The 22,184-nt window shown below is 53.3% G+C and overlaps 8 protein-coding genes across 8 annotated transcripts; 7 read left to right on the top strand and 1 right to left on the bottom strand.

The window, feature by feature from the left end:
- The first annotated feature begins 1,078 nt into the window (after positions 1-1,078).
- Positions 1,079-2,225, top strand: C7974DRAFT_112175 (uncharacterized protein). The gene has a single exon (XM_046135002.1). It carries the CDS (start codon positions 1,376-1,378, stop codon positions 1,973-1,975), a length of 600 nt encoding a protein of 199 aa, XP_046001862.1. The 5' UTR covers positions 1,079-1,375; the 3' UTR covers positions 1,976-2,225.
- Positions 2,226-3,365: 1,140 nt separating this feature from the next.
- On the top strand, positions 3,366-5,650 carry C7974DRAFT_386301 (Na+ dependent nucleoside transporter C-terminus-domain-containing protein). The gene is made up of 2 exons (XM_046141049.1): positions 3,366-3,910; positions 3,967-5,650. The coding sequence occupies exons 1-2, from the start codon at positions 3,498-3,500 to the stop codon at positions 5,510-5,512; spliced, it is 1,959 nt and encodes a 652-aa protein (XP_046001861.1). The 5' UTR covers positions 3,366-3,497; the 3' UTR covers positions 5,513-5,650.
- Positions 5,651-6,729: 1,079 nt separating this feature from the next.
- C7974DRAFT_112146 (uncharacterized protein) lies at positions 6,730-8,190 on the top strand. Its single transcript, XM_046135001.1, has one exon. The coding sequence runs from the start codon at positions 6,829-6,831 to the stop codon at positions 8,053-8,055; it is 1,227 nt and encodes a 408-aa protein (XP_046001860.1). The 5' UTR covers positions 6,730-6,828; the 3' UTR covers positions 8,056-8,190.
- On the top strand, positions 8,157-9,827 carry C7974DRAFT_112142 (uncharacterized protein). Its single transcript, XM_046135000.1, has one exon. The coding sequence runs from the start codon at positions 8,325-8,327 to the stop codon at positions 9,759-9,761; it is 1,437 nt and encodes a 478-aa protein (XP_046001859.1). The 5' UTR covers positions 8,157-8,324; the 3' UTR covers positions 9,762-9,827.
- A 207-nt stretch (positions 9,828-10,034) lies between these two features.
- Positions 10,035-11,876, top strand: C7974DRAFT_447693 (uncharacterized protein). The gene has a single exon (XM_046145647.1). The coding sequence runs from the start codon at positions 10,261-10,263 to the stop codon at positions 11,473-11,475; it is 1,215 nt and encodes a 404-aa protein (XP_046001858.1). The 5' UTR covers positions 10,035-10,260; the 3' UTR covers positions 11,476-11,876.
- Positions 11,877-12,114: 238 nt separating this feature from the next.
- C7974DRAFT_301218 (nucleotide-diphospho-sugar transferase) lies at positions 12,115-15,755 on the bottom strand (the record flags this gene model as incomplete). Its single annotated transcript, XM_046137840.1, has 6 exons — positions 12,115-12,186; positions 12,258-12,992; positions 13,041-13,832; positions 14,174-14,257; positions 14,416-15,418; positions 15,469-15,755. 6 exons carry the CDS (start codon positions 15,753-15,755, stop codon positions 12,115-12,117), a joined length of 2,973 nt encoding a protein of 990 aa, XP_046001857.1.
- Positions 15,756-16,097: 342 nt separating this feature from the next.
- Positions 16,098-19,343, top strand: C7974DRAFT_328545 (C6 transcription factor-like protein). Its single transcript, XM_046139032.1, has 5 exons — positions 16,098-16,502; positions 16,562-16,593; positions 16,646-16,700; positions 16,792-18,130; positions 18,176-19,343. The coding sequence occupies exons 1-5, from the start codon at positions 16,253-16,255 to the stop codon at positions 18,897-18,899; spliced, it is 2,400 nt and encodes a 799-aa protein (XP_046001856.1). The 5' UTR covers positions 16,098-16,252; the 3' UTR covers positions 18,900-19,343.
- Positions 19,344-19,723: 380 nt separating this feature from the next.
- C7974DRAFT_302514 (uncharacterized protein) lies at positions 19,724-21,079 on the top strand (the record flags this gene model as incomplete). The annotated part of the gene is made up of 4 exons (XM_046137905.1): positions 19,724-20,235; positions 20,289-20,522; positions 20,577-20,854; positions 20,907-21,079. 4 exons carry the CDS (start codon positions 19,724-19,726, stop codon positions 21,077-21,079), a joined length of 1,197 nt encoding a protein of 398 aa, XP_046001855.1.
- Between the last annotated feature and the right edge of the window lie 1,105 nt (positions 21,080-22,184).

The following is a 22,184-nucleotide window of genomic DNA, read 5'->3' as shown; positions in this document are numbered from 1 at the left end:
CACGGATATGGACACGGATACGCAGAGTAAACAGCACAACAGCTGCGCTTGCGACTACTCGATACATGTATATGTGCCTGTGGCGGTGTTGTTTTGAAGCTGTGGTGCGGGTGGAGGAGATACGCTGGATGGAGTGGAGTGGCTTGGCTTGGTGGGTTGGTGGGCTGTGCTGTGCTGTGCTTTGTAGTGTAGTGTAGTGTAGTGTAGTGTAGTGTAGAGCAGTGCAGTGCAGTGCAGTGCAATATATAAAGCGGGCTAGGTTATATCGAGTCGGCGCGGTATGGAGAATAAAGACAGCGTGCAGAGTATGTATTTCCTGAAAGAGATGCGTAGCACCAGCAAGCTTGTTCTTCCTAGAATTCCTCTTCTCATCCTCGTTGTCATTTCCATGCCGATGCGATTGTGAAATCTCGAATCCGGCCCTCGGAGACATAACCGAGTCTGCCGTGAGCTCTGCACGCGGCGACCGAGACAGACAGGGAGACGCAGACAAAGCAAGCGACGACGAACACTCCGAAGCCAAACGTGCAGACGCAGACAACACTCCACCGCCGCCCCCTCCGCACTGCCACTTCCCCCCCGCAGCCGTACAAACAGCCAACCAGCACGCAACGCAACGCACCGAAACACACCCTACGCTGCTCACTGAGGCCAGCTGCCGTACTTACAGCGACCATCGAGGTCAACTATCAAACACCGAGTCTTGAGCGAACCACGGGTTGTAAACGCGGCGGATTATGTGCCTACGAGCGAAACGCGGAGTGTGAACGCGGCGGATAGTGTGTCTACGGATGTCTACGGGTCTGAGAGATATGCGAGCGGGCTTGTAGGCGCGGCCTTATGGAGCCGGGCCGGTGGAGAGGGGCGTGAGGGGCTGTGTGGCGCGGCGCTGCTAGACTACGAGAGGGGGGTACGGGTGGTTTGGATTACGGCGACGTGGAGCTGGAGAGGTGTCGGAGATGGGCTTGATTGCTGCCGTTGTGGTGAGTTTCTGATCTGGAGTGTTGTTTAGTGTCTATTGGTGTGTGTACAGTGGTGGGTGGGCCGTGATGTGGGCGTGATGTTAGCGGGTTGGGTGTTCGTGGCGGTGTAGATGTAGATGGACGGTGCGATGCGCTGGGTACGAGTGATGGTGGGTGTGGGTGTCTGTAGTGAGCACTGTGTGCTGTAGTGAGTACCGTGTGCTGTGGTGAGTACCGTGTGCTGTAGTGGCGGTGAAGACACGTTGGGGTATCACTCTAAGGAGACTGTAGGGACGTTGAGTCCAGTATGAGGATTGGAGACGATGCATCTGCAGCCATGAGGCGAGGTTCAGTCAACGAACATTCATGGCTGTGAGATCATTTATTAGTGTTGTCAGGCTGCTGGTAGGAACATGGTGCGCTCGTGCAGCAATGTCTCCTCTTACTGTCGTAAGGGTAGCCAACAACGTGAGGCGGCAGTCATCATCGGCTTCTCACGACCCAAACACGTCCAATGGGCAAATCGAGTTCATAGACTTCCGCAACAGACCATCGAGTCTCTTGTCACGAGCATCAAATGTCAACGTATCGTAATCACCAATGTCACTGGCTGCATGCTCGGCGCTTTGCCAGGCGTACCATGCGGCCCACGACGTCGCGCGCATGAGCCGCAGGGCGTACGAAGGGCCCACTTGGTGCTCCATAGTTCATTGATGCTTATCTGTGGCAGTCAGCGGGATGCACCTCGCAGCCAGCACCCCTCGCCCATCAGCACTGTAAGGCTGAGGATCGTCTTTGAACGATGCTTATGGCGCGTATCACGCCGAGCAGCTTCGCAGGCTGCCGAGCTCCTATCGAATCGAGACGCTGAAACCAAATCCTTCCCTGGAGGGATTGTCCTGGAGCGTCCGCAAGGGCCGCTGTTGGCTTGGGTCGATTGGAGGAAATTGGGCATGGACCGCGCCGCAAGGGAATCCGCACTAGATGTGTCCTTTGGTAAAGGTATTCCGTAGTCGTCAAGTCCGATGATAGGAAGCGTACTCGACTTCGATCTTGTGGTCCGATTGTCGGTCATCATTGATGACCCGAGGTTAGCATACTAACGTACACTGAAATTTGATCAAACAAAGCACGTGTGAATCGTGTTCACCTTGCTGTCGGTTACAATGTGAGTTGCTCGGCTTAATTGGATGTCTAGACGCGCTCCACGGCATATTGTGTGAGGGAGTTACCTCTACAGCCGGGGTTTACAGCGCTATGTGTCAGGACGGTGCGAGTTGTTCTACTTTGGAACTCGTGGACATGCGGCCCTAGTCCCACTGCGGGGGAATTGCAAATCAGCCAAGCCGGGCCAGCGTCCTGTTGCTGCAGGAGATCGAATTGCTGGAAGTCGTACAGACAAGCTCTATCGAACCGCCACATGGCGCGTTGGCGTTCCTAAGTTTCTGGTAAAAATGTAACAGCAGGCGATCTCCGCCATTCGAGGACGGCGCAACTGCCTGCAAGCGTCGCAGTGATAAGGCTTCCCCGGCTTCCATCATCTGCAGCACTGCACACCCGCGCGCATGATGGCAGCATTGGGCTAGCGTAAACCTGGTTATCGGAATGCTGGAGACGCTTGGCCAAAGCCAGGTTCGCTGATAGCTTCGAGAACAGCGACTCGAAGCATCCAAGATGATGGCGCCCACCGTTTCTTACATGGCGTTGCATGTGGAAACTGCTTGTCGATAGGGGCGATGATGATGGCCCACCGGCGCCGAACTAATGTCGACTTTTTGCGGATCGACGCAGACGGTTTGCCACACCGCACATCAAAAATGCTTTGAGTTGCAAGGACGTTGTACTGTGCACTGTTATTGCACTCCCGTGTCAGGTCTCAGGTTGCTGCAGGCCACTGTTCTGGATATTGCTCTGCTGCAGGGCGCCCGCCTCGTCGGGTTCACGAGCGTTCGCTCTCGGGGACCACGAGAGTATCCATCCAAGTGAAGTGCAGGCAATCCCTTCCAGAAAATAGACCTTTCCAAGAATGGCGCCTCAGCCGAAGCCCCGCGTACTTTCGCCTCCGCTTATCACGGGCCAAGCCTTTTGACAGCACGTTCGGGCCTCTTATTGGCTGAACCGCGTCTATCCGGACTGGGGAAAGATAACAATCCTGGTCAACGTTGCAAAATAATGGTAAAAGCGCCGGTGCTTGGTGAATTCGACTCAAGGCCGCCCGCTGGTGCAGCAGCGAGTGAGCGTCGCGTGAGACAAACCTTAAGACCCTGGGCAGAGCGGAGATGACCGGGGGCCAATGAACGATCAATCCTCGACGCTCCGGCCAGATCCAAAGAGGAAGTTGCCAAGGGCAATGCGGACGGGGAATCGAGGTTGTAGTCTGGGCCGGCTGTGGATAGATGCCCTCCACTTTGGTGGTAGCGCAGGGCACTGCGAAAATATAATTCCCGTCGTGGCCGACCTGTCCGAGCCTTCAGCCAACAATTCCTCGCTCAATTCACGTCGTTGACAGGAACTGCTCTTGTGCCCGCTTTCAACATGGCCCACATGCACGAGCACAACGCGTCCGCCCAGCAGGGTGTGGTGCCCAGCAACGACCTGGCTCTTCACACGTCCCGGGAACACCAGCATGAGCACACGCACCACAGCCCGCGTGCGGTTCACGACGACCACATTGCGTACACGGCTGGAACCACTGACGAGAAGAGCACCATTCCTGACCCGAGTGCGCAAGATCACGGTCTGCACCACCGCCTGCCTGAGAAGCATGGTCTCCATGAGCAGGGCGTGTACGAGAAGAACGCCGATGTCGACTACGAAGAGAAGGGCACGCGGGGTAGCTCCACCGACCCAGAGCCCGAGGAGGAGAAGAAGAGCAAGTGGTCGCCGTCTGTCCTCTACAGGCGATTCAGGCTGCCTGTGCACATCTTCATTGGCTGCTTCTTCACTGGGTGAGCCTTACCGTGTGCTATCATGCATTACGAGCGATTGAAACTGACATTTCTAGATGGTGGGTTGCGTCTGTTGTCGTCCACCGCAATGACAAGAACTGGGTTATTCCGTTTTTGTTCTGGTTGGCCATCATGATCCGTCTGATCACGTGCCACATCCCCATCACATACGTTACCCGACCCATGCACTGGGTCTGGAAGAACACTGGAGTGCGAGCTGGAGAGCTTATTCCCGAGAAGCTTCGCGTTCCTGCCGGTGGCCTGCTTACCATTGCCGTTATCATTGTCGGTTCCATGGCTAGTGAGGAGAGCCAGGACAACACACGTGTCAACCGTGTTGTCTCCCTCTTCGGTCTGGGTGTGTTCATCTTCGGTTTCTGGGCTACTTCCCGCAACAGGAAGGCGATCAACTGGCACACCGTCATTGTCGGTATGCTCGTCCAGTTCATCATCGCTCTTTTCGTCCTGAGGACTGGCGTTGGTTTCGACATTTTCAACTTCATCTCCGAGCTCGCTCGTCTGCTCCTTGGGTTCGCCAACGACGGTGTTGTCTTCCTCACTGCCGACTCTGTGCCCGAGCTCCACTGGTTCTTCACCAGTGTCATCCCGGCCATCATCTTCTTCGTGTCGTTCGTCCAGCTGTTGTACTACTATGGTACCATCCAGTGGTTCATTGGAAAATTCGCCGTCTTCTTCTTCTGGTCGATGCGCGTTTCCGGTGCCGAGGCTGTCGTCGCGTCCGCTTCGCCTTTCATCGGTCAGGGTGAATCTGCCATGTTGATCAAGCCGTTCGTTGCCCATTTGACAATGGCCGAGCTTCACCAGGTCATGTGCTCTGGTTTCGCTACCATCGCTGGTTCCGTCTTGGTTGCTTACATCGGCATGGGACTGAACGCTCAGGCGCTGATTTCCTCGTGTGTCATGAGTATCCCCGCCTCGCTCGCTCTGTCCAAGCTTCGTTACCCCGAAGAGGAGGAGTCCCTCACCGCTGGACGTGTCGTCATTCCCGACGATGACGAGCACAAGGCTGCCAACGCTCTCCACGCCTTCGCTAACGGTGCTTGGCTCGGTATCAAGATCGCCGGTATGATCATTTGCACACTTCTGTGTATCATTGCGCTCTTGAGCTTGATCGACGGTCTTCTTACCTGGTGGGGACGCTACATCAACCTCGATGGCGAGTACGACCTCACCCTTGAGCTCATTCTCGGATACCTCTTCTACCCCATTGCTTTCCTGCTCGGTGTATCTCGCCAAGGCAAGGATTTGCTCTTGGTCGGTCGCCTCATCGGTGTCAAGGTCATTACCAACGAGTTCGTTGCCTTCACCTACCTCCAGTCCAACGACGACCCCGACTCCGAGTACCACTCCCTTTCTCCCCGATCCCGTCTCATTGCCACCTACGCCCTGTGCGGTTTCGGTAACATTGGTTCGCTCGGTACTCAGATCGGTGTGCTCAGCCAGATCAGCCCTGGCCGTAGTGGTGATGTCTCTCGTCTGGCCATGTCTGCCCTCATCTCCGGTGTCTTCTCGACACTGTCCAGTGCCAGTATTGCCGGTCTGGTCGTCACTGACCAGGAGAGGTTCTCGTCTGGTTCGTAGATGCTCGAGAGTAGCAGGGGTTTCGCGGTATGGAAGTCCTCCGTTGAGGATCCAAAATGTAATGTTAGTTGTCTGTCGATGAGCGTATACCCAACCAAGTAGAGTAGTGAAACATGAAGCAATCGTTCTACATTCAAATTTGTACCCTTATGTGTGATTGTTTGTTGACAGGCTGCGCGTGCCTCTTATTGAATTCCATGTGTGGATCCCATCGCCATCAGCCGCCATTTGCACGCCATTACCGCCCTTGCGAAGGGCCAAGTCCGCCCTCAAATTTCCAAATGTGGTTAGCCAATGCACAGTTGGGAAAATCTTACTTGAGAATTTTCCACGACAGTCGGAGTTGACCGATGGTCGGTGGGTACGACAGGTGTCTGTTGGGACTGCTCGTCTGTCTGCACACTCAGGAGACAGTGATTTGCTTCGAAGCCTGATCTGAGCAGCTCACCGTGCAGCACTCCAGTCAGACCAACTGAAGCTTCTGACTTGATCCGGTAGCGGAACCGCCTCATCCCATTGGATGGTACAGTCGAGTAGTACTATCGGATGCCAAGCATCGTGCTGGCACCCGGACAATCATCTCGGGATTATATCAGCCTGGGGGGTATTTTAGGTACTCCCGGAGGTATATGATAATGTATGAAAAGAAGAAGACGAGCAATCGAAGTGCTGTTGCGCTGACTGAGGGGAAGTGTCAGTCAATGCACGAGGCGCATAGTTCTGCTACCGGCGTTGCTTCTGGTAGCAACACTTCTAAATCAAATGGGTCAAGTTGCACTTTCTGGTACACTATCTGTGACGTTTCTTGTCGAAACGATGTGTGGTACCAAAGTGCAGTCAGATTCGTAAGCACAACCGTGCACGGGCCAATACCAACGCTGTTATACCTTCTTTCTGTGCCCGGTAGGCTTCTCTCATGACTACATTGACATTGATCGGTGATGACAAAGTTACACAATCAGTTCATCCTGCACCCGAGACGATACACCGAAACGAACACTGGCCGATGCTTTTGCATAACCACCGATGGCTATCACGCTCTGCACTATACCAAACACGCGGGAAGGTCTAGTCCATATAACTTAAAACATCTCTACGCATTGTTAAAGTATCTCTAAATGGCTGCTCGTTCTGGATCGAAATCTCTAGCCTTGATGACTGCAGCGAGCTTATGTCTCGGATAAGCCTAGCGCTTACAGGATTCGGCTTGGTTCAAGACCTGTTCCAGCAGATTCTAGTCGTAAGAAGGTAACTACTTGAGCTCTCTCGGATCCATTCGGTGAAGAACTCATGTGGAATTCGGATACTATTCTGCAATGCTGTCAGCACCGCGAAAACAACATCGAAAGGTCCGAACTGGTTGTCGGACATGCAAGCTTCGGCGCGTCAAATGCGACGAAACTTTCCCAGTATGCCGGAAATGCTCGAAATTGGGTCAAATATGCGACGGGTATGGGGTTTGGGGCGGTGGAGGTGCTATTGAAGGCGCAGCCAACGGAGATACGAAGCATTCGACACCGTTAGCTACTCGACTCGCCCATACGACGATAGCGAACACTATTCATCGTAGCACAATATCGACCTCAGGACTGCGTGTCACATCCGAAGAGCAAATCTATCTTCAATGGTTCATACATGGCACCGCAACAACACCGCCGCGCATTTTCAATTCTCCGTTCTGGGACCCCATGATCCTGCAAGCTACAGCCAATGAGCCGATGATACTACAAGCACTTCTTGCTTTGAGCGCTGCTCATAAGAGACATGTGCTCGATCCAGAAAATCGTGCACGGGATGGACTGCCGCCCGACCCTCTTGAAACTTTCCTCCTGAAACATTATGGAAGTGCTCTCAGAGGTCTACAGAGTCATCTTGATGGCAAGGAGGAGACCTCGAAATCCAAGTGGTTCATTGCAGCCACCATGTGCTCCATTTTCGTTCTACTAAACCTCCTACGTGGCCGGTTCCAGGAAGCTTCAGTCCATCTCAAGACTGGCGCGCACATTGCGAAGCGACTTATTCAGGATCCTGGCGCACCAGGACAAGATTCAATACTGACCCAGTTCTTTACTCGACTCCAGTACCAGACCGCGCACTTTTGGTCCAATTCACGCTTCAAAGCAGTCGATCATTTCACCTTCTCTACTGCAGAGCTCCGCTTTGCTTCGCCTACAGAAGCCGGGCAATACCTGGACGACCTCGTCGAGCAAATAGCATATCTCGCGCAGCAGACAAGGCAGATGCCCAAGTCTGCGACAGCGTCCGTCGCGATGCATCACGAGGTATGCCATTATTTGCTTTCATGCTTTGAGTCGTGGTGGAGCGCATGCAACGCAACCACAGCAGAGCTTGGCTTGAATCTTACACCGACTGACGCGGCTGCGTACGAAGCGCTGCGACTACGATACAAGGTATCGAAAGGCATCGCAGAGGCGTGCATCGGACCCAATTATACTGTCGAAGTCAAATACCTAGCACAATCTACAGCAAGAGTTCAGCAGCGCAGGGTTCTGCCTGAAACACTCGAAGGTGGTCAATCTTAGGAGTTCTCAGATCACCACCAGCTGTACAATACGGCATTGTTCGGTGCATCGATAATGTTCAGTCGGGGGCGAGGCATTGTTCCTACTCGCAAGTAACGGGAAGGATCAGGGTCCCGGTACCAATTGCCAGGAACCATCGAACCACTTTCCACCTGGATAGCATGAAGATTTGAATACCTCCTTCCTGCAAGTTGGACAGCCGATGTTCTTACCACAACAACCCTCAACTTACTCTTTTGTTGTACCAGTCTACCCACATCTCCAACACGATGCCCATGCCAGGCTTCCTCCGACTCCCCACGGAGCTCGTGGAAATGATATGTTGTGCCGAGGACTACGATTATATCTCCATTTGCACCTGGTACACGCGCAGAGACACACGGTTGCTTCTCCTTCGAGACCTACGCTTGACTTGCCATCACTTACACACAGTCACAAGAAGAATCTTTGTGAGCACCTACAAGAATCAGTTTCCGCTTGCACGATTCTCGCTGGAACCTCGCAGTCTAGCTGTTCTGCTGCATATCGCCAAGGACCCCTGGCTACTCTCGAAGATCAGGCAGATCAGTTTTCACAAAGCACGGATTTTCTCCTACCAGAACAGAATAGAGTATGAGAAATCACCAGAACTTGTGTACATCCTGACCAGGATATTTCACGTTCTCCGTCATGCAAAATCTCCTATACACGCGGAAAGATGGGCCGGAGGCGAAGCATTTATGACGGCAGTGCTGGACACCGGCTACAAAGAGAACCTCACGATGGTGGTTACCGCACCGGGGGCGGACAAACGCGATTTGATGGAGAGACAATGGCTGGATCTCGGCCACCTCGGAGTCCAGTCGTTTTGCCTTGACCACCAAACGATATGGGGAGCCGGCAACCCTTATGTCCACGACCCTTCTTGTGGCACCTGGCTTCCTGGCCTTCGGAACATCGTGAATGCAATTTCTCCGACGCTTAGGGCCCTCACCGTTCGATACTCCGTTCCCGGACGTAGCTCTGACGGCTTTGCGAGGAGTTGGGCGGCCGCTGGAGCTAACGATATTGGGTATTATTCGCCCAACGTGTGTCACACTTGTCCGCTGGATACAGTGTTTGTAACATACTTCTGCAGCCATGTGTTCCCGAATCTGAAGGTCTTTACGCTGAAGAACGCCACTGTGGGCGAGACATCCTTAATTGTCTTCCTTCAGAACCACTCATCCAGTCTCACTGGATTCACGGCGAGTGGAGCGACACTTTACAGGGGGTCATGGAGAAACGTTCTGAACGTACTGATGGGCGTCAGAAGCCTCCAGTACTTAGTCATCAACCGTCTGCAGCAACATGCTTTCCGAGGGATTACGCTTCGACACGTGGGCTACTACTTTGATTTCCGTACGTATCGTACGCTTTATCCCAAGAAGCCCAACCCTGTGACCCTGTCCGAAGCTCGACAAGTCCACGCCTACTTAGTCGAAGCCTGCAGAGATCAGTGTAAGTGGCTTAGAGATCAGGGCTATTGTATGTCTGAGCTGGGCTGTTATTACTCGACAGATCGGCTAGAGTGCGGCCTCCATCCGCTTGAAAGCCTTCGAAAGCGTCCGAAGCAAGTGATTGCCGAAGAAGAAGAGGGTGGGGAGAGACAGGATACTATGGTACCAGAAATTTGCGTGGCGAAAGGGACTGCGATGGCTGTTCATGCGAACCGATCGAGCGAATAATTTGTCACATAGATCTGTGTTCGGATCACTTTATGTGCCTATTCGGCACATGGTCAATATAATTAAGTGCCTAAAATGCGTTTTAGATTCATAAAAAGGATGATGCGTAGCCTACAACATGTTAATCTGCGCTCAATTTTCTGAATAAATCAGTATCAGTAGTCTCGTAACATGTTGTGGGATATCGACCTTAGCACTCGAGCAGTGGACCCTGAAATAGAGAACCACAGTTACAGTCCCAATAGTTCCTTAGTCTGTATAAGATATATTGCTCTCTGGCGACTGACAATATTAGCATTCCCACCTGAATATTTAGCATCCAGTACTTTAGCAAGCAGCCCAGTGTCGTCCTGTCCAGCAGCCAGCATCCAGCCAACACCATAGCATTCTGAATTGTCTAAGCAAATATTCAGCACACAGTTTCCAGTACCCAGCATCGCAGCACCCATAGTTATTGAAACGAATATCCAGCACCATAATACCCACCAACTCCACAACCATGTCTACTGATATCACCTACCTCTCCAATGGTCAACAACACACCACCACCGTCAACGGCGTTCTCTCCGCCCGTGAACTCGAGCGCATGCAGGAGTTTTGTCAGAATTCGCCCGGCGTCCTGGCCCAGGAGATAGCCCGTGGGAGGCAACCATTCATTCGGCCGCAAAGAGTTGCGAGGGGCCGCTTCGCCAGGTTCAACACTAATGAGGCAGCACACGCCCATACTCATGAGTCGCAACTGCAGCCGCATACCGCCAGCATTGCTCAGTATGCGCAGACGCAGGCCGCCGCCATGCGTCAGCTTGATGGGACGTATGTCGCCGCCGTGCCTCAGCATATGGAGACGTATACTGCCAGTGTGTCTCAGCATGTGGGAACGTATGCCACTGCCATGCCTCAGCATACGGAAACGTACACCGCTAGCGTGCCTCGGTATGGGGGGACACATGCCGCCGCCATTCCTCAGCATACGGAGATGTATACCACCGGCGGGTCTCAGCATAAGCAGGTGGAGGACGAAAAGGGCGACTCGCAGCCCCCGGAGGAAGCTCAGCACGTGCAGGACGCGTCCGCATCGGATCAGTCTACGATTGCTTTTCCCAAGCCTAGTCGAAAGTACGATATCAGCCGCATCGTTGACTTCAAAAGTCCTCCCCAGGAGCGGGACCAGCATGTGCAGGGTACGCACGCATCGTCTTCAAATACGTATGTTGCTCCGAGACCTAATCAGGCGTCCGCTGTTGAGAGCGTCTCTGGGCCCTCCAAGCCTCCCATGAGCGCCACGGGGGCTGCCGAAGACAACTCGCAGCACCTGGAGCAGGCCCAGAACACGCACATATCGCGTCCATATACGTATATTGCCTCCAGTCCCACTCAGGAATCCGCTGTAGGGGCCGTCCCTGGGCCCTCTAGTCCTCTCACCAACACCGCTCCGGGACGCAATCCGCTCGGGGCCATTGGAGACGAACGGTCCGTAAGGCCTCGCGCGAGACTACCAGCCTGCATTCTTGCTGACTTAGATCTCGAACCCGCGAGGGATCCGCAACCACTGATAAGGTTTCCGACACCAACATTGCCTGACTGGGTGGCAAGCATTCCTCCGGCCCAGCCAGCGCCCGCGGGACCTCTGACGCCTGATTTCATAAGGGAAATTGACGCAGAATTGGACAAGGATACAGCCTGGGGTCCAGATCCGTGGAGTCCAACACCGTAGTATCATCGACGGGGCTGAGATTCTTCCAAGGAGTTGTCAATGTGCTTTCATAGACTGGCAATGTGTCAACAGCTCCTTCCCTATACTAATCCATACCTTTGTTGTTTAGGTGGGCTTCGGTGTTTGCTAAATTTTGAGATTGACATATAGACGCCCTAGAAGAAAGTAAACCCCTCAAAGCTTCGATGTTCACGAGCGTTACAAACACGCTTCTGTCAGGCGTTTCGAGCGCTGTGCTGGCCCCAGGAAACTATCAGCGGCTCTCGTTTAAGTTTGCTGAGAACTCGTTTCCCCTTTGCAATGTACTAAGTGAATCAGGATGTAGAATTTGAGGGTCAAGAGAGGAAAATTGTCTTCAAAGTAACATCATGTATACTATGAAATGACGCACGGTCCTTGGAAATATTTTTGGAGTCACTGAGGGACTTAAGCCTTCAACTGGCTGTATGCATACATTTCTAGTTCGTCTCAATCCCACATCTTTTTGGGTGGACCAGTCGATTGAGGCCGGTCATCATCTCTAACAGGATTGATGAGAGGCATCGACCTTGGCATCAGCAAATCGCCAGGGCCTGTGTGACGCCAGTTGTGCTCTTCTAGATGGACAACAGCGCCTTCATGCCATGTCTTTTGGTTCTCCTAATCCTCGGACTCAATGACGGCTGGTGCCTTGATGGTGCGCTCCTTGAGGAAATCGAGGCCCTCGCCACCCTGTTGATGTTATCAGCATGCATCCAAATATGCACTCAGTAGTAGAGTTTCTTGCGTTCACGGTCACTTACGTATGAGATCAACGGTGAAACTTCGATTCCTGCCTTGGGGTCCTCGCTGACGACGGTCGCGCCTGCAGCCTGTACCCACTTCTTACCCTGAGTCATGATATCAAGCCTGGATGTATCCGGGTCATCTTCACCAGTGCCACGTGCATTCTTGAGAGGCGAGAACTCATCCTCACGCTTGACCTCCATGCAGGCAAACTGGTCGAGACTGAGGAAGGGGAAGCAGTCGAACACAAACTGCTCGAGCTTGATGCCGTTGGGCTTCTCAGGCTTGACTGTCTCGCCTGTCTCGGTGTTGACGTACGGAATCTTCTTGCGGGCAACGTGGTGGGGCAGCTTCTTCGCCCACTCAGGGATGCTCTCAAGGAACTTGTATGAGTAGTAGTGGTTGACGATGTTAGCAGCACGGAACTTAAGAAGCTCGGCGTTCTTCGAGTCTTTCGCCTCTGCTGTCTCGTTATCGATCTCCGAGTACTCGACAACATCTGGCTTGCCGTTCTTCTGAAGAATAAGACCTACAGACTCCTTCGCGTCGCGCTTACGAACAACCTTGGTAGCGATGTCGACGTTCTTGGAGGCAGAGAAGCCAATGAAGATGGGGTCGGCAACCTTGACGAGGCAGTTGTCGACGCAGTAAGCGTGGATGTGCTTAATGCCGCGCTTGCCCATATCCTGAACAACGCCGGACTGAATAAGAGCTTGGTAAAGACCACCGTTGCCGTCAGGGGCCACAGCGACCTGGGATCATCAGCACGGAAAGGATTTTGACTATTGCGTTTGACGTACCTTGGACTTGCTCTCGAGCAGGATCTTGCCCTCGTTTGAGATGCAGGGCAAAACACCCTGCTCGAAAACGACAACATTCTCCTTCTTGAGGCCGAAGTAGTTGTTTTTCTCGAAGAAGGCTTCTGTGGGCTTCCTTGTGGGACCAGAGGTCATAACATACCACGGAATGGTGACGCTGTCCTTGCCGTGCTTCTTCTTGGCCAACAGCTCAGCCTTCGCGATCCTCTCACCCTGGAGCTGGAACAGCGACTTCTTGCTAGGAAGACCAATGTCGAAGCAGCCCTTGGGGTCTGAGGAGCCCAATCGTGTGCCTTGGCCACCAGCCATCAGGACAACGGCGACTGTGTTCTCAGCAATCAGCTCCAGACCGCTGTTGTACCACTTGTCCAAGTCATCTTGTTGTGTGTCGAGGGTCGAGGATGTGGCGCTCTCGGGGAGAGGTTCGAGTTTTGTCTCGGTAGACTCGCTTTGTACAGGCTTCAGGGCTCTCTCTGTGATCTCGTTGATGTAGTCGGGTTTGAAGTTGGAGAGCTGCTCGAAAAGGGCGGCCTTGTCTGCGGTGTTGAGCTTGTCGTAGAAAGCGAACACCTGCTCTTGTCCAGCCTTCTCGTACTTGGACTTGAGCTCGTTCAGCTGTTCCTCAGAAGGCTCCTTCGCCGGGGCACCCTGCGCGCCACCGGTGAGGTTGAGCTTCTCAAGAGCCTCGTTGACGGTGTTCTTGATGGCTTCCATAATAAAGGCGGGGTACTTGTGTAGCGGGGTATCAAGGGATGGAATGGCAGTTACAGCAACCTAAGTAACGCTGATGTCTTCAGGGGAATGGTTGTTTATATGGAAACTGACAGAGAATGAGCTGGCTGCGCCTACTTAATGTTGCCCCACTTCGCACACCGCGTCCCCATGCATGAGGGGCGGGCAGCCACGACACGAACAGCTCAGCAGTCACGCTAATTCCACTGCAACTTCAGTATGCGGTACTATGCTACGAACGTCTTAATCTTGATGTTGAGGGCGCATTGTGTATACACCATCTCTGAAGCCCTTGAGTCCGTGGTCTGCTCTGAGTACTGTACCTCACTCGGGCGGTGTGAGACAGGGATAGCGTCATGGGGCCCTGAAGATCATCACGAAACTAAAAATAACAATCCGAGGCGACTCTTTATGAATGTTTTTGATTGAACATGATCTGCATAATAGTCTTTCGACAGGAACTCATACTCTCGTAATTGCTGACCTAGGCATTACAAATGCGAAGCTGCCCAATCCAAAACGCCTAGCCGCACAGCAACGTAACGTGCTTCTTCAACGCCAACCATGTCTCATATGCGACCCAAACGCCGTTGCGAAAGAAACCCATTCTCTAGTGACCGTTAACGGTGCCGTTGGCCTGAGCGTCCTGCTCCTCAGCAGACTTCAAAGCCTTGACAGGTGCGGGGTTGAGAATGCGCGCCGCATCAATAAGGCCGGCATTGGGGTTCAGCTCCAGACCGAAACCGGGGAGGTCGAGGTCCTTGACATCGAGATATCCCTTGTTGGGGATGGGCTCGTTGGTGAACAAGTTGCCAAAGACGGGCAGGACAGACTTGCCATCGGGGCTGTTGGCCAGGTACTCCTGGAAGGGAGAGTTGGCTTGCGAGACGACAAAGTGGTATGAGTATGGCCCCGAAGCGTGAGGAACGACGGGAATGTCGTAGGCAGATGCCATGGCGGCGATCTTGAGGAGCTCGGTCATACCGCCCACCCACATAACGTCAGGCTGAAGGATGTCGAGGTTGCGACCCTCGATCAGCTTGCGGAAGCCATATCGCGAGTACTCGTGCTCTCCAGTAGTGAACTTCTGGCCGGGATGCGCACGCTTGATCTGCTCGAAACCCTCAGTGTCATCGGGGCTGAGGCACTCCTCCCACCAGTTCAGGTTCAGGTGTGCGGTGGCCTTGACAACCTCAATTGTGTAAGCAACAGTCAAGGACATGTAGCAGTCGACCATGAGAGGGAAGTCTGGTCCGACGGCCTCACGGTGCTTAGTGAGGAACTCGACGTTCTTCTTCATGCCTTCAACGCCTTCACCAGGTCCATAAGGGAGGGGGACCTTGGCACCAAAGAAACCCATCTCCTTCGCTGCCAGTGGCTCAGGACCAGTGCAGTAGAAGTTGAGCCTGCCATTCTCCTGTGTAGATCCACCAATCATCTTGTAGACCGGCTCGCCGCGGATTTTGCCCAGAAGATCCCAGACAGCAAGATCGATGACGGAGATGACGGCGATGGGGAGACCCTTGCGACCGTAGAACATGCTTCCGCGGTACATCTGCTCGAACAAGTAGTTGGTATCTCTGGGGTCGGCGCCCACCAGGAAACGCTCGAAATGCTCTGCGACCAGCCTTTATCACATGTCAGCTGACTTCGTGGATTAATGCAATTGTAAGCTTACCAGCAAGCTGGGGGGCCACCGAAGCCAGTTGCGAAACCCTTGGTGCCATCTGTGGCCTCGAGCTCAACGCAGAAAGAACCGAGGACATTGATACCCCAGCTTGTCCTGGACTTCCTGTACTTCTCGTACTGTGACATGGGAGTCGAGATCTTGCTGTCGATCAACCAATGGCCGCCGTGCACATTGTGGTAGTCGCCACCAGATCCGGGACCCTGAGTGAGGAAGGTGCGCACATGCTTGATCGTAGGGAACGATTTCACGGAGCTGCTTGGGGTAGAGGAAGGCATTGTGAAGGAAGATGCGACTGCAGAATCACGGCACAGCAGAAGTGAGGGGTCGGTGAAGCCTGAGAGGCCGAGGACAGAGCGCTGTTAAATACATGGCTTAATCAGGTGGACTGCTGGGAAATCGGTAGAGCTTTGTTGCGAGACGGCGGTAGTGGGAAAAATCTCGGCCCAAACGACGAGCTCGCTGCGAAGAACTCTTACGCGGTGCGTCCATTCCGCGACCGGGCGCAGCGCGGCCTTGGGCGGTGGACGTGGTAGTGCTCTCGGCATCTGATCACTGGAAATTCGAAACAGCAACTAAGTGGGTTTCGCGGATCAGCTGAGCACGAGGTCGGCCGCTCTGCCAATCACACGTCGCAGTAATGAGGCTAATTAATGAATACAAAATCTGGGGAAGCCGCAAAAACTAATAACCCCGCCCAAAACCTCGGCAAAATCGGTTGAAAGGTAGACCGAGTTCACGCTCAGCGAGCGCGCTCCCATTGCCTTGTCCAACAATGGATGCGACAGCTGCCAACGGCGCATACACTGCGCACAACCAGGATGTCAGTCCCAACGGAACGTCAAAATTGTCTCACCATTCCCCAGGCGACGACGATCCCGAACCCTGGAGCGCTGGCGAGGATGAGAGCGGCGAAGACGGTGGGAGGAGTCAAACCGGCTCGAAGCGCAAACGCGAGAAGTTGAGCGTCAGCTGCGAGACGTGCAAGCAACGCAAAGTTAAGTGCGATCGCGGCCACCCGGCATGTAAGTGCATCGCGATTCATTATGTTGACCACAATTTTGTGCTGACTGGGGTCTTGCAGGTGGCTGGTGTCTGAAGAATCACTCGACATGTGTAAGTTGAGGTCACACGACAGCAGAGACGTTCGACTGACATTTACCTGTAGATTTACTTGCCGCGCAAGAAGCCTGGACTCAGAGCTGGCTATGGGCGTGAACTCGGTGAGTTGAGCTCCCGCCATCATCCGTCGCGGCGCAGCCCATGCACCGACATCCGTGTTGATTTAGTTGTCGGTTGGCTGACTTGGAGTAGAGGCACGCCTGGACAAGCTCGAATCCCTCCTTGTGCAGCAGCAGTCGCAGATCAACCATCTGTCGCACACCCAAATCGCAGCATCAGGGCCATCCCCGCAAGAAGTGGCCACTTTTCGGAGCCCCCCAGTCATTCAGACGCCCCACATCCCGCGCCCGGAGACTGCGCTCTTCATACAGAAACCGCAGTCGACATTTCCATCCCAAAACGCGATACAGAATGGCTACGGTAACACGTTAGACGCCAGATCCGCGTCAATCTCAGGCAATGGCTACTCTGAGGACATGCAATCTGGTCTGGGAGGCCTGCAACGGGATGGATACACACCGTTCAGCACAGACCAATTTGCGCCGTCCATGTCGAGAGCGCTAGGTCAGGCTGATGCTGATTTCCCACCGTACGATCTCCTGTATGGTCTGGTTGATTTGTTCTTCAAGCACATATATCCTTGGTGTCCCATATTGCACCGTCAGTCAACGCTCAATTCGTTGTTTGGCGACTCGAGTTTGGATGAGGCGGACCGTATAATCCTGCACTCCGTCGTGGCCACTACCGTCAAATTCTCAACCGATCAGCGATTGACTCCTGATAAGCGAGCGCGATATCACAAGAACTCAAAGGAGAAGGTTTTGCTCTATGGCATTGAGAACAGCTCTGTCAAGTCTCTACAAGCGCTCGTCATTCTCGCGCTTGACGTGGTTGGCGGCTCGAATGGGCCCCCAGGGTGGAATCTGCTTGCACTCATCACACGATCTGTGGTGCAGCTAGGGCTGTCTATGGAAACATATTCGCCAATGGTTGCGCCACAGTATGCGTCGATCTACACATTGCGCGCGAACGTACTCCCCGTCCCAAAGGATTGGATCGAAGAAGAGAGCCGCCGCAGGCTGTTCTGGATGATCTATGTCCTCGATCGCAATGCTACGGTAGCAACTGCGTTTGAATTTGCGTTGGACGAGAGCGAGATCGATCGCCGACTTCCCTGTCGAGATGATCTTTATGCCCGCAACGTTCCGATCGAAACCAGATGGTTCCACACAAAGACCAGGACGGACTACAGCATGAATCGACCCGAAAATCTGGGCTCCTTCTCGTACTACGTGGAGATTCTTGGGATCCTGACTCGCATTCACAAGTTCCTGAAAAAGCCGGTAGATATCACGTCTCTTTCCGATGTCGAGAAGTGGCAGAGTGAGTATCGAGAGCTCGACAATGCGATTGAGCAATGGAAATATAATCTGCCTGCTGAGTATGGGAACTCAGCAAGGCTGTTCTCCAAACCAGGCGCCAACCCACCGCTCAACAGTGGGTTGGTCATGTTACACGCTGCCTTCCATACGTAAGTTCAAGCAGCCGAACATTGAGCTCAGGCTAATTCTTCTAGAACCGTCATTCGTCTCCACTCTTCGGCGGCATATCCAACGCATCGTTCACCCATTTTCACGCCTTCTTTCAGTGCCAGCCAGCGGTGTCTGAGCGCCGTGGAAAATATCACAGCGTTGTGCGCTTCAGTCCGCGACAATGCGTTATTGAACAAGCTTGGTCCACCATTTGCGTTTTCCTGTTGGGTCGCAGCGCGTGTACTTCTGGTGCATGGCTCAACAATCGATCACCGCGTCGATACTTCAATCAACATCTTGGTTAGCACCCTTCAAGACCTTGGCCAATACTGGGAGGTGGCCGCGCGCTATGGAAACCTTCTGTCTCGCGTCCTGTCAGAATACCAAGAGTCGCAGCAAAACGCCGGTATGGGTGGTGAGCGAGTGACGCCTTCGACGGTCAAGATCCTGGCTGATATGCGACGATGCGCATTCGATCTCGATTTCCTGATCGCACGCCAGCCAAAGTTTGACGGCGCCGCTGGCTCTGGAATGCCTTCTATTACACCGGCTCGCACGCCGGCACCGAACGAATTGGAGTACCTGGACGTCTTTGACTTCTTCAACATGCCTCGTCTTCCAGTTTCGATGGACACAATAACAGCATATCCTACAAGTGCAGATAACAGTAATCTCCAGATGGCCGAGGGAGGCTACGGGAATGAATCGAATATCACGAACTATATGGTGGACGCCAGCTCAGATTGGTTTATCAAGGGCTCTGCTTAGGGAATTTGCTGGCTCTTCCATGATTCGTGCTTGAAAGTTGAAAAAGCGTGGTTGGTCTTCTGTCTTTTGGGAATATTCTACTTTTTTGTGCGAGTTTAGGCAGTTTCCGGTCTCTTGTGCATACCCTTCATATTCTTACGCAGATACCCCTCATTACTCTCACGATCTATCAATGTTCGGACGTTAATATTTTGCTCAAGCAATACGGCATAGCTGGGAGGTACCCAGCTACCCCAAGACTACTTTGCTACCCTAGCAAAACACTTGTTGTCTTCTACATATGTATTGAGTTCCAAATCATTGTAGTATCTAATTCCAATGCCTCTGTTGTAGATGCTGTAGAGTATCAACGACTTGCAGCACGCTTTTCCAGCAACCTCAACGCTCAATGCGGGGAACGGTCCGATACCGCCCTTTATCTCTACACTCATTCCGAAAACCAGCACCTCGAACACCGATCAAGGATCTCCAACTCCGATGGGATAGTGAGTACACCATCTTCGACGCCGAGCATCAAGATCTCTACTCAATTCCATACAACGTCTTCCAGGAGGTCCACTCAGACATTCGGAGAAAGGAGAAGCACCGGTGCGTTGTGAGCGGTGGTTTTCCGCCACCCGTCGGACTTGGCGGTATTCGGAGCGACATCAAGCACAAGTGACGAGTCACGACTTCATGACTTGCTCGTAGAAGCCATATAAATAGTTTCCATAGCCTGTGCTCTACTATCCATCTCCCGACACAGACAGACCGAATCCTCGCCATCACGGTCTCACCACACCACCTGGCACAGCATATCAACCAGCACTCATCTCGACGCCAAGATGGCACCATCAGACCCCCAACACATCGCCATCCTAGGCGCCGGAATCATAGGCCTTACATCCTCCCTCGTGCTGGCGCATGCCTACCCATCAGCAAAGATTACCCTTGTCGCAAAGCACTTCCCCGGCGACCGCAGCATAGAGTACACCTCACCATGGGCGGGCGCAAACTGGTCGTCCATGGCCAACGACAACGGGCCGTTGGAAAAATACGACGAGATCACGTTTCACCGGTTTGGCCAGCTTATGGACGGCAAGCCGGTGCATGGGTGTCAGGTTGTTAAGAGCGGCGAGGGGAACGAGGCGGGCCTGGGGCGCCAGGAGATGTGGGCTGTGCTCGATGCGCCGATTGAGGAGACGAATCTGTTGACGCCGCAGACGGGGCGGATTTGGTATGATGAGTTGGTGGGGGGTTTGAAGGATTTGACTGCTGAACAGTTGCCTGAGGGCGCCGTGTTTGGGCTGGAGTTCCCGAGTACGTTTAGGATTAACACGCAGGTGTACTTGCAGTGGTATGTTGTGTAATTGTCACGATGTGGTTTTGCCGTTGCTGATGCAGGTCTAGGTTGCAGTCCCAGGCTCTTAGTAAGGGTATCAAGCTTGAACGGAGGCAGGTCGAGTCGATAAAAGAAGCACTCGCATTACACCCAGACGCAAGCCTTGTGCTCAACGCCACAGGACTCGGCGCACTCAAGCTTGAAGACGTGAAAGATACAAACATGTATCCCACGCGCGGCCAGACAGTTCTGGTTGCGGAGCCAAAAACGCCCATGAAAAGAATGTACGAATACGAGCGGACGTAAGCCGTTTTCAATTGTTTGTCCCTTTTCCTCAGAAGATGCTGCATCTGTAGCTCTCACTGGATGCGGAGATTCCGGGGCGTTCACGTACAGACTGACAAGGACAGGTACTATCGCTCGCCGAAGCGCATCGATCCAACTACGACCTACGTCTTCCCCCGCACCCTTGGCGGCGGTGTGATCCTGGGCGGCAGTCGTGAGGACAACAACTGGAGCAACGAATGGGATTCTGAGCTCGAAGCGCAGATTCTCGAGAGCGCGTGCAAGTTGGCCCCTGAACTCGGGAAGCCAGAAAACTTGCAGATCATCGCTCGAAACATTGGGCTGCGCCGTGAGTACAAGTGCAAATTGGACGCGCGGACTTTTGCTAATACGTGTGCCAGCATCGAGGAAGGGCGGACCAAGAATCGAGATTGAGGAGGAGAGGCAGAAGTGGAGTGTGCCGGTTGTACACGCATATGGCCATTCTGGAGCCGGGTATCAGGCGAGTTGGGGAACGGCGGAGAGAGTGTTGGAATTGGCGCAGAAGGCGTTGAGTCCGAATGCTAAATTGTGAGCGTCGCTTGACTGAGCAGACGAAGTTGCTTCATAGTAACTTATGAGATTGATTGATTAGTACTTGACTATGGCACTCGTATGGATGTCCTTCGGTCCCATCACATTAGGTTTGAGACGGGCGACTGGAGACGTAAGTAAGCGCCCGATGTAATAACATGTGAGACTGAACGTAAGTTGTGTTGACAACATCAGTCATGGGCCCAACACTGTTGATCTTTGAGCTACGTTCCGCTATGCTGGAGGAGTCCACTCTTTCCAGTCAATGCATTGCTGATCACCATGGTCGTATGTGGGCGCGTGAACGTCAACCTGGAGTTGCGGAGGTTCCTAGTCTCAATGCTCCACGCCCACGTGTTAGAGGTTTGTCTAGAGCTGAAATTGCCGCGTATGGGCGCCTATTGTGATCACATGGGCATGGGTTCCTGCTTGAGACACGGAATTGTGACAGTCACTATCGATCGGTAGTGTTGTTGCTGGGGGTGTGGAAAACTGGAACCTCTCCACATTTCATATCACGAAGGCGCGGAGAAACTGGAGGACCTACCGAGGGTCGGAAAAAGAGGTTTCCGTGAACGAAAAGCTAACCTGTGTGGTTTATCCGTCCATGCGTGCTTGTCTTTGTGCTTGTTTCAACGCTCATTCTTGAGGCCTCTTGTCGATGCAACTGGGAAACCACCAAATTACTTAGGACACCCTCCAATCAGATATTGAACGTGACCATCACGATGTGGCAGGTGTGTCGATTCCAGGCGGCCAAGATGCATCGTATGCGCGGTTTTTGATAGGTCTCGTCCGTTCTTGGCTGCCTATTGTTGAACTTCTACCGCAGTAATGATCGTAATCGCCAAGTGACAGCTGTTCAGCATTCAGAATATGTGAACCCATCAGGCAAGCCGCCTGCGTCTGTAATCTTGGCGGCGACACTTGAGCTGCAACGCTAACAGACGGAGAAAGCTGCACCGAAGCGGCTCTCTGAGCCTCAATCTTGGCCGATGAAGGATTCCGCGGACGGCACCTTGGACGATAACGACCGGTTGCTCATGCCGAGCGGTTGGCTCCGGTCAGTGAGGCTCTGCACAGTCTTGTCTAGGTATGGATGTCGT

This window comes from Boeremia exigua (assembly GCF_020726555.1).
Source record: "Boeremia exigua strain MPI-SDFR-AT-0100 chromosome Unknown C7974scaffold_2, whole genome shotgun sequence".
NCBI classification, from domain to species: domain Eukaryota; kingdom Fungi; phylum Ascomycota; class Dothideomycetes; order Pleosporales; family Didymellaceae; genus Boeremia; species Boeremia exigua.
Note: the sequence above shows the minus strand (reverse complement) of the source record. Positions and strands in the feature narration are given on the sequence as shown.